The sequence below is a fragment of the Panicum hallii genome, chromosome 7 (assembly GCF_002211085.1).
Source record: "Panicum hallii strain FIL2 chromosome 7, PHallii_v3.1, whole genome shotgun sequence".
Taxonomy (NCBI): domain Eukaryota; kingdom Viridiplantae; phylum Streptophyta; class Magnoliopsida; order Poales; family Poaceae; genus Panicum; species Panicum hallii.
Window position 1 is genome coordinate 13,813,138 of NC_038048.1, and position 10,909 is coordinate 13,824,046.

Consider the following 10,909-nt stretch of genomic DNA (forward strand, 5'->3'; position numbering starts at 1 on the left):
CATGTATGTTGTCATCCAAAATGGGCCACAAGATCAGCCCATCGGTCTATTAGAAATTTTTGGCCCATTATTAATTCAACCAAACAAATTCAGCCCAATTTAAAATTTAGCCCACTTGTTGGTTTATTTAAAATCTGGATCAATTCTTAGCCCACATATAAAAGTAGCCCATCACAATTTGTACTAATTTCATTTCAGTACATTTCAAAAACACGATTCAACTTAAAAATAATATTACACCATAGAATCAAGATATTAGTTCAAGTAGACATATAATATAACTTCACATACAATAAATTAACATCCAATGTAGCACCAGCCGTGCTTCAACTCATCATGAAGCAACTCCAATAGACATAACAAAATACATAGCACCAGCCACACCCATAGACATAACAAAATATATAGCACCAGCGATGCTTCAACTCATCATGAAGCACCAAAAACAAAAGAACTGTTTGCCCATCAACAAAAGAGGTTTGAGGAAGTGCTATGTTAAATCTAACTTGGCACATACCACCAAATTTACTTAACTTGCTTGAAATTTACTTAATAGAGACTGAAACTTGGCATCCAAGTCAGCTTGCCTCTTCTTCATGTCAGCTTCCATCTCCGCTTGCCTCTTCTTCATCTCCTCTTGCTCCCTAAGCCTTGACTCTTCTGTTTCCCGCACTTGCCTTGAAAACACATCCAATTGCTCACATTGGGCATGGAAAACAGACCTTAGATCACTATTTGCTTTCTTCTCCACTTCCAATTGTGCTTCAATACTTCTTATGCTAGACCTAGGACAGGCATTTTGTATCCCCACATTTTGAAGGAACAGATTTTTCCTTGTTTTTTCAGCAAGAACATCAGCTACAACTTGTGTCGCAGACATTTGTTCACCTTCAGTTGGTGTAGACAACTTGTTTTGCATTTGAGTCTAGCATACATGAAACAAATATGATCACTAATCAAGAAACCTTTATATATGCTTTTGAAAAAGAATTTTTTTGGCATGACAAAGTCTTACTATAGCTTCCTGTACAATTGGTGAGTAGCCTTTATTTTTCTTGCTGTAATGGCACTCCTTAAACAAATCCAATGCATTTAGGTTCTTGATCAATGTATTTATCTCCCTAGTATAAAAATGTTGTAGCAATAAGAATGTGTAGCAGTTGCAGCAATAAGAATGTGTAGCAATATTTAATTTCTGCTAGCTTCCCACATGAACAGCAACTAGTTTGATCAGAATACTTACTCATGTGAATACAAACATACATCTTGCAGCTAAATATTTGATCACAACACTTATGCACTTGATTAGAAACTGGTTCACAAGTTAGATAATTTCTGTTTCGATTTTTCAAACATTAGGAACTAAGTACACAATCTGGAACAGCACTTGTTCGCAGATCTGCTGCAAATTATTCCTCAAGGAACTAGAAACACAATCTGGAACAGCAAATAGAAATCTAGAACAGCTACTTTTGATTATACCAGCACATGTACTTTTCTCATATTTGTCAATAAATCATAAGACTACAAGTAAACATGTGTATCTTACCAAATTTTCCACATGAACCTGGTAGCTACGAGAGCCAGTTGTTTGATGGTATATAACATGGGATCGATTCTCTTTGTTTATTTGAGATGTCTCCTACACCAATTACAAAGTAAATGTAAGGCACAAGTACCATGGATGCGGCAAAAAATCAATTTTTAGAAAGAACCATACCATTCTTTTTGGAGTCTTCCAATATTCCACAAGTTCATTCCACTCATGATCAGTCATCGATCTGACTGGAGATGTTTTGGTCACCAAATGGAGTGGAAAAGGATCAAAGTACTTTTTCTTGAGCCGGTATCGCTGCTGCGAACTGCATTCTTCATCATTTTGGAACAAGCATTTTGAACTGAAGCATCCCTTGTGTTAATGTCAAACTTTGCCTTTATATTCAAGTGAAAGAATATGTTAGATATCCATATGTGATGATATCAAATTTTGTGTAACTAAACAGTATAAAGGATTAAATGAGAGATATGCACTTACATTAAGTTTTCCTGTAAATAGTTTAAGTAGGCCCGTCTTTTTCTTGTATTCCTTCCAATGCTTCAACACCGGCACATGGTTCCTGACTACAATGTTACATTCCGTTGCAAACTTAGCAGCAACAAGTGGCGCCACAGGTCGTATCTTCCCTTCAGGAATGACAATTGGTAGCTTCCCACGCAAAGCTCGATTAATCCTATAGAGACCATGTCCCATGTTGGTTCCTCTTTCCCGGTGATCAATTTCACCTAGTTCTACATCTACAAAGAAGTAGGAATAGTTGAGATGGATAGTACATGGATCCAAGATAAGCAGAAAATGGCCAAACTGAAAGCAAAACCAAAATAGAAATTTGTAAATCACCTTTGTTGGGCATCAGGTTGCTGTCATCATTAACTTCATCTCCATTTGTCATGTTAGCATCAGCTTGGGCATGCCCATTATCTAAAAGATGGGAAACATAAGAATGGATTCATTAACCAATGAAACTAGGAAAATGGTAGTTGCAAATCATCACCTTCGTTGCATGTATTGTTCTGCCCACCAAGAGGAGCAACAGCATGACCTTCATTGGCCACATGGGTGTTCTTGTCCAACTGGGCAGGACCATCAGCTGAAAAAAACTATAGTTAGTGAGAGCAGTTATCATACAATTAACACTATAGAATAGCAATAAGAAACATAGAACTAGCCTTCAATTGTAGTCTGGGTGTGGTCATCAATGTCCAAACTTGTTGCAAGAGTGGCAGCTGATTGGACAATGATTTTTTTTGACCTTGTATTTCTAGTAACTTCTTGCTCTGCAAAAACCCGCTTAGAGCGAAGTTGGATTGCACCAAAAGTCTTGTTTGCAGTTCTTATGTTGCATTCCTTTGAGCCCTTCATGAAAAGGAAGCGTGGATCAATCAATAAAATGAAAATATATATTTAGCAAGCAAATATAATATTAATTCCTAATAAAAATAGAGGAATACGACCTTAGCATTGTCATCATTAGTGTCATCTTCAGAAGGTTCATACTGACATTCAGAATCTTTAGAATTTCTAGAACTTGGGTTATTCTTCTTTTTATGAGAAATCTTGTTCGCTTCCGCAAGCTCATTACATAAATAAAAAATTCCTAGCTCTTGTAGTCTTGCATTATTCCTCATACATTGCATCAGGTGCTGACGTTCATACGGATGCAATGGCACATCTAATATGAGAGAAAACATAAACAAATAATATTACTTAAGCAGCAGTAATTTACCACTCATACGAAACATTCACACAAGCAGAAAGTAATATTACTGCACCTGATAGCTGAGATTGTTGTGATTTTTTTACTGCAACATTCTTAAGGCTAGGAGCCATCCTTGTCAATTCAGAAATCTTGGAGCTGATGTTGGTCTTCAGCCAATCCCCCAAATTTTCGGTCTAGGGTTCCAGGAGATGGAGGAGGTCATCCTCGATGTGGGTTGTGGGAGATGGAGGGACGAGGCCGTGGATGGAAGAAGGGAGGGAGAGAGGAGGCCGTGGATGGAGGAAGGGAGGGAGAGAGGAGGCTGCGGATGGAGGTAGGGAGGGAGGCGGCGGCAGCTGGGTGTGAGCCGTGAGGAGGGAGGAGAGGAGGCGTTCGTTCTTGGGGGGCGGCGGCTGGAGAGAGGGCGATTGTTTTTGTGAGAAGCACCATGAAAACCTAAGGCCCGTGGAAAACCGAAATTTTCACGAAGCGCACCCACGCGGGATCCCAAAATTTTCACCTACAACGCCTCGGCCAGCGAGCGGGATCCCGAAATTTTCACGTACAACGCGTCGGCCCGCTCTGAAATTTTCACCTACGGTTTGGCACATATTACATCGTTTCGAATTTTTTGATGAAATTTTTTTTAGCCAAGTCACAATATGGCATATTGGTCCTCTAGGAAAAAAAAATTTCCCTACCAAGTTTTCATATTCTCTTAGAATTACTATATATTGATAAGCAGTAATTCAATTAATTTGTCGAAAATGGTTAATGTATCAAGAAAATTAAATTTGTAGCTCCTAAATTAATAAATAGCATATATGAATGTGTGTACTAAAATTAAAACGAAAATAATAAAAAGATTAATTAGAATAGTGCAAAATAGCTAGTTTTAGTTCAATTGACTTGAAACTTATATGAGGTGTGTTCCATTTGTGAACACTTCGACACCAAAAGTTTCAAAATGTTGTGACACTTTTATGTCATACTTGTATCATGATATCATGACACCACGCCAAGTTTCGGAATTTTCGACCCAAGTTTGCATATTCTCTTAGAATTACTACATATTGCTATGCGGTAATTAAATTAATTTGTCAAAAATGTTTAATGTATCAAGAAAATTAAATTTGTAGCTCCTAAATTAATAAATATCATATATGAATGCATGTACTAAAATTAAAGCAAAAATAATGAAAAGATTAATCAGAATACTGCAAAGTAGCTAGTTTTAGTTCAATTGACTTGAAACTTATATGAGATGCGTTCCATTTATGAACACTTCGACACAAAAATTTTCAAAATGTTGTGACACTTTTATGTCATGCTTCTATCATGATATCATGACACCATGCCAAATTTCGGAATTTTCGGACCAAGTTTGCATATTCTCAAAATACACCGTGTTAGATACTAATTAGATCTTATTGTTAATTAACTATTCAAATTGAAATAATGACTTCAAGTGTGGCCCACGAGTCATTGGCTGGATGCTCATATCCAAATTAGTATCACCATGACACCGTCCCCTTTCTCACCCAAAGCGTCGGCCACAAACGCTGGGGAAACCAGCCCGCTGCCGGCTGGAAGGCTCTTCCACCACCGTCTGGGACCCCATCCGCCGCTGCTGAGCTGGGGAACCAACGCGCTGCTGTCCGCGAGGCCCCACGCGCCGCACGACCTGGAGGCTCCTCCTCCACCGTTGGGCTGGGGAGCCAGCGCTCCGCCATCCGCGAGGCCCCACCCGCCGCACGTCTGGGAGGCTTCTCCGCCGCCGTCCGCTGGTTGCCCTCAGGCTGATGCTCCGTCACCCGCCCCGCAGCCCCCTGGGGCGAGCTCCTCTGGTACGCGGTTCGTCCCTCCTCTTCCTGCACAAATTTTAGTTGCAGGGGCAATGCACTGCCAAGACAGAGTGGCAGAGGAATGCTTGTTATTCTGTTCTGTTGGTGCTCACATAGACAGACATTGTGCTATTCCTGTTGGTAGCAGACTGTTTATTGATTTACTAGTACAATTTGCGATCCTAAAACGATGCTGAAGACATACTGAATGTTTGTTGCAGGGCAGTGAGTGAACAGGTGCTTTTGCCTGAAATTCTAGCAGTCTGAAGTCTCGAGCTGCAGCAGCTAAGCTTTTCTTTGCCAGCTGCTTTGTGCCTGAAACTGCTACGATCTTTCCCAGAACAAAGGCAGGACCAATTCCCAGAACAAAGGCAACTGAAGCTCGTCACAATTAGCGTAGCTGCTTCAGGATCACAAAGAATCCGAAGGCACATGAAACAATTTACAATGATGCTGTAATATTAGTTAAGAAAATCCTAGATAGCCAAACATGTACAGATTTAGGGGCCTCGCGGAAACATGTACAGATTCTGTTCTTACATGTACAGAAAATCCTAGATAGCCAAACATGCACATGTACAGACATCTGAAAAATGTCCTAGGTACTGAAACATGTACAGATTTGTTGTAATCCTGATACTCTTGAGAGCAACGTAGAATAATTTGTCATCTGAACAAACATGTACAGATTTTGTTCTTACTTGCCATCTGAACAAACATTACAAGTTTCAATCCACATCAGAATGTGGTTTAAAAATAGATACATCTGAATTGAACATGGTCCATTCTGATAAATGTCACAACTAAATATTACAAAATACTAACTGTCTATCCAAATAAATATTACAAATGATATTACAAGAAAATGGTCTGAAAATTGTATCAAACTGAATTGGCTATTCATCATCAGTATCAATCTCATTTGCGGCTCCTTCTTCAGCTTCACTGCAATACTCCAAAATTGTGTCATCATCTTCTTCATGTTCACTATCACTTTGATGCACTTCTAGGCCTTTTCCTTTCATTAACTTTGTGATTTCAGCAGCTTCAAAAATAGGGCCTTGTTCATCATCTCTACTTAAAGGCTTGTTATAGATAATGTCTGAAACTGTTTGTCGGCTACGATTCTCTTCACAACACTCATCTTCTTAATATGCAGGAGTATTATATTGTGCAGTTTCAATTTCACTCACATTGTAAAGATGCCTATGGTCAAATGACTGGACAACATACCAGTTTTTGCCGAACTTTGTGTTCGGTAAAATAGAAGATCTTCCTTGCTTGAGTGGCCAAAATAAACGAATCATTCTTGTACCATAGACTTCCAAGATTGATGCTTTTAAAGAAACCATCATCTTTAAGTTCAGTCCTCTTCCCATCCAGTTTAAACCAATCACATTTAAACAAAACTACTGATCTCCCATCAAAGTTATATTCTAATTGAATAATCTCCCTTAAGGTTCCAAAAAAATCAATTTCATCGCTGTTATGTGTACCTCTTGTCATTACTCCACAATTTTGTGTCTTTCGATGCTTGTCACGGTCGATGGTGTTAAACCGCACACCATTCACTATGCATGAGGAGTATTTTCTAACTCTTAAATCAGGACCACAAGCTAATGAAAATAGATCATCATCAACCTCTTCTTGATTCATATTCCGCAACCTTAGCACCTGCCCAATGCAACACACACATATCAGATTCTGTGGCCCAAAAATATAGCCTAAAAAGATCTAAATTACAACTAACATGGTTCCTGAACCAAGTCTGAAATCCTTGCCGCAATGTTCTTTCAATGTTAGGTGTCCCTGCTCCCTCTAATTCTTCTATAAACATTCTGCAATTTCAAAAATGAAGATAACAAATATTAAATTCAAATATAACATGTAAACTCAATAATATAATAAAGAACATACCTCATATATTTGTCAACCTGACTACAATTGTTTAGAATATACCACACCATTTGATCAATGGCAGTATCATCAAATACAAGTTCAGGTGCAGACGTGAAATGAACTCCATGCCCAAAAACATCAACGCTATAGGCATCCTCATTAGAAAAGCCTTTATTTCTTGGTTCCCGATTAAATCTTGTTTCAACGTCATCCATGTATCTAGAGCAAAACGTCAAGCACTCATCCGCAATATATGCCTCAGCAATTGAGCCTTCCGGCCGCGCCCTATTCCTCACATAGCGCTTTAAAGTATACAACCGCCTTTCAATTGGGTAAATCCAACCATATTGCACAGGACCTCGCAGCAATGCTTCATCAGGTACATGTACAGCTAAGTGAACCATCACATCAAAGAAAGCCGGGGAAAATATTTTCTCAAGCTTCACCAAAATTATTGGGTTTTCTTTCTTCATTTCAGCCAACACATCCTTGTTAAGAGTTTTGCTGCACAATTCCCTAAAAAATTTCCCCAACTCCGCTAACGCTTCATAAATATCCTTGTCCAAAAACCCTCTCATAGCAGCTGGTAATATTCTTTGCAAAAGAATGTGACAATCATGTGTTTTAAGCCCTTGTAACTTGGTTCCCTCAACATTTAAACATCTTGATATGTTGGAGGCAAATCCATCTGGAAACTTCACCTCTCGTAAAAAATCACAAAAGGCCTTCTTTTGTTCTGTGGACAAAGTATATCTTGCACGAGTCATCTCACATGAATCTCCATTCACCCTAAATTGCAGCTCCTTCCTAATACCCAAATCTTTCAGATCAAGTCTAGCTTTAACTATGTCCTTTGTCTTCCCAGGTATATTAAGAATTGTCCCAATTATGTTGTCACATATGTTTTTCTTGATATGCATGATATCAATATTATGTCTCAGTTTCAAATTCTTCCAATATGGTAACTTCCATAAACTAACCTTCCGACTCCAAATTACTACATGATCGTTGTCCAAACAAGAATGCTTCCTTTTCTTACTTTCTTGATGCTTTCCAGGCCTGACATGTTTAACTCTCTCCAGTTCAGCCATCAACTCTTCTATAGAGAATTTACTTGGGGGATCATTGCTTTCATGAAGGCCAACACAAATCCATTATTTTTACACAAACGATGTCCCACGGGAAGAAAGCGAAAATGCCCAAAATAACCGATTTTGCTCCTTAGTCTATATGAAAGAGGGTGCTTGTCACAATGAGTACATGCGAAATAGCCTTTGGTTGTACGCCCTGAAAGAGTGCTCAAAGCTGGGTAATTGTGGATGCACCATAAAACTGCAGCACGAAGGTTAAACTTTGTTCCACTTAGAGCATCGTAAGTACGTACACCTATCTAAAGCTCAAGTAAATCTTCTATAAGAGGCTCCAAGAATACATCAAAATCCTTCCCAGGTGATGCGGGACCAGGAATAAGCAAAGCCATCATGAAATTTGACTCATCCATGCACACCCAAGGTGAAAGGTTGTATGGCACAACAAGTACAGGCCACATGCTGTATTTAGTATTTTTTTTTCTGAAAATGGGTTAAACCCATCGGTAGCTAGGCCAAGTCTAAGGTTTCTGGCATCTTTTGCAAAATCTGGATATTGTTTGTCAAAATCATGCCATGCCTCACCATCAGCTGGGTGGCTCATTTCCTTCTCCTTGGGATTTCGCTTTAGCTCGTGCCACTGTGCTTGTTCTGCTGCTTCTTTGTTCACGAACATCCTCTGTAGCCTAGGTATCAACGGAAAATGGCGTAACACTTTCTGTGGGACCTTTTTTCTTTCAGCATCAACCCATCTTGAGAGACCACAAACAGGACAGTTGTCAAGCATGGCATATTTCTTTCTAAATAGCACACAATTATTGTAGCACACATGTATTGATTCATATCCAAGACCTAATTCCTTCAAAAGAGTCTTCGCTTCATAATATGATTTTGGGAGTGTATTACATTCTGGAAAAGCTTCAGTCAATAGCTTTAACATTGCAGTAAATGCTGAATTGGATATCCTATACAATGACTTCATATGAAGAAGCTTCACCACAAAAGTCAACTTTGAGAATTTGGTGCAACCTGGATAAAGCCGACGCTTAGCCTCTTTCATCACTACTTTGAAAAATGACTCATTGTCACTAGGTTCTGCATCACGGTTTCCATCCTCATTTTCACCATCTTGGTTCAAATTCTCTGCACTGTGCAGGTCATGTAACAATCTGTTCAAATTATCATCATCACAATTGTTCTCCTCAGTCTCACCTAACCCATGAAACAAGCCATTATCATGCACATCAATAGGATGTTCTTCAAAATATGCATCAAGACTCTCTCCATGATGAATCCATCGAGTGTATGTGCTTTCCATACCATTCATCAATAGATGCCTCTCTACAAGAGCTTGATGTTGGTACTTTTGATTAAGACATCTACTACATGGGCATAAAATTTCTTCGTCCTCACCAAATTTCTCGTGAATGAAACTCATAAACTCCTTGATGCCATTGATGTATTCATGGGAAAACAATCTAGCATGCACCCAACTTCTATCCATCTGATCAAGAATTGCATAGGAACTTAAATCATCAATTCACTGAATAAAACAGATAAATGAAACTAGCTCAACAACAATTAAAGAAATACCTTGACTGTCCAATGTTGTTGAGCTGGGAAGAAGGGGGTGCTTTGTGTGCAGTCCCCGAAGGATATACTGCAGCTGAAATACGCGCTGCAGAAGCGTGACCACCGATTGCTGCTGACCTCCAACGGCCGGCATCAATGGGTTGGGGATGGAAGGGGGAGGGGCAACCTGAAACGCAGATCACTGGGATGCAGATAGGTTGGGGATAGGAGCAGGGGAGGGGGACGGGGAGGGAGAGAGGGGGGCGCCGCGCGCGACACCACAGCGGTGCTGGGGAAGACTTGGCAGCGATTCCAATTGTCAGCGCTGTTGCTGACGCGTCTAGAGCGGCGGCGCAGCGAGACTGAAACAAGAAGGCATCCTCTAGCCGATTGGATCTCGATTTGTTAAAGGACAGAATAAATAAATAAAATTAAGAGGCCATACGTCCAACTATCTCGCAAGCTCCCAGGTGGTCAGGTGGTCGTGGCCTGTGCTCAGAGATCATGTGTTCAATTCTCCACTCAGCTAGTATTTGTATTTTTGCTGCCCGCTCTACGATTGTACTGACTGAACATAGTATAAAAAATTTGGTGCCTTCCAGCGTAATGACATTGAAGCAGTGCTGAGCGGTCACCACCGTGTATAGCTTAGAGTTTTGCCTTTACACAGAAGAGAGGTCGCAAGTTCAAATCTCTAAAGCTCATTTTTTTTTACATTCCCACACTTGAGGAAGTTTAAATCAGCAATAAAAAATTGCATAGCCCTATTTTTCTAATTTAATAAAATATTTGTAATAAACATATAACCGATTGAATGAGCATTATTTTGGATACAACAATAGTGACAAAATAAATTTCATCATAATTTTTGGGCCGGGTAGCCCGCCATTGCAATCCGTGATGAAAATTTGGAAATTGTCACTACTAGTATCGTATTTGTAACATTTTGTAAAAACGTCACTGCAAATCCGTCATAGATTAAAGGGTTTCTTGTAGTGTTGCCCCAGGTCTGACAAGCTCTCGAGCTCTTCGCAGTTGACTGTAGGATTTTCAGTACTTCTGAAGGCGTCCTCGAGTTCTTCTAAACTCCGTTTTGAAGGTATCTTACGAGTACTTCCTTGGTTGCATCGAGGCTATGAGGTGCTCATACCCCGAGTAGTCTTCTTTTTTATGGGGTGCGATGAAACTCGCACTCCATATGGAGTAGCCCCTGAGCCTTAGGTTGAATCAAAGAATCAGGCTGAGGGTC

At 39.8% G+C, this 10,909-nt stretch overlaps 1 protein-coding gene, 1 long non-coding RNA gene and 1 pseudogene across 2 annotated transcripts; 1 reads left to right on the forward strand and 2 right to left on the reverse strand.

Moving 5' to 3' along the window:
- Window positions 1–319: 319 nt before the first annotated feature.
- On the reverse strand, window positions 320–3,186 carry LOC112901371 (annotated as a pseudogene).
- Window positions 3,187–4,815: 1,629 nt separating this feature from the next.
- LOC112901600 lies at window positions 4,816–5,772 on the forward strand. The gene is made up of 2 exons (XR_003230326.1): window positions 4,816–5,104; window positions 5,323–5,772. It is a non-coding gene; the product is annotated as an uncharacterized LOC112901600 (long non-coding RNA).
- A 96-nt stretch (window positions 5,773–5,868) lies between these two features.
- LOC112901599 lies at window positions 5,869–10,025 on the reverse strand. Its single transcript, XM_025970550.1, has 5 exons — window positions 9,682–10,025; window positions 7,019–9,592; window positions 6,852–6,939; window positions 6,335–6,775; window positions 5,869–6,146 (listed from the first exon to the last, which is right to left on the reverse strand). The coding sequence occupies exons 2-5, from the start codon at window positions 8,089–8,091 to the stop codon at window positions 6,126–6,128; spliced, it is 1,623 nt and encodes a 540-aa protein (XP_025826335.1). The 5' UTR covers window positions 8,092–9,592; window positions 9,682–10,025; the 3' UTR covers window positions 5,869–6,125.
- Between the last annotated feature and the right edge of the window lie 884 nt (window positions 10,026–10,909).

What these genes read in the sequence shown, in the direction of transcription:
- LOC112901599 (XM_025970550.1), bottom strand. Translation starts at nt 8,091, where the DNA reads ATGGCTGAACTGGAGAGAGTTAAACATGTCAGGCCTGGAAAGCATCAA. An exon ending in CAGGTTGACAAATATATGAG is followed by an intron (nt 6,940 to 7,018) that starts GTATGTTCTTTA and finishes TTGAAATTGCAG; the next exon opens with AATGTTTATAGAAGAATTAG. An exon ending in AGACTTGGTTCAGGAACCAT is followed by an intron (nt 6,776 to 6,851) that starts GTTAGTTGTAAT and finishes TGCATTGGGCAG; the next exon opens with GTGCTAAGGTTGCGGAATAT.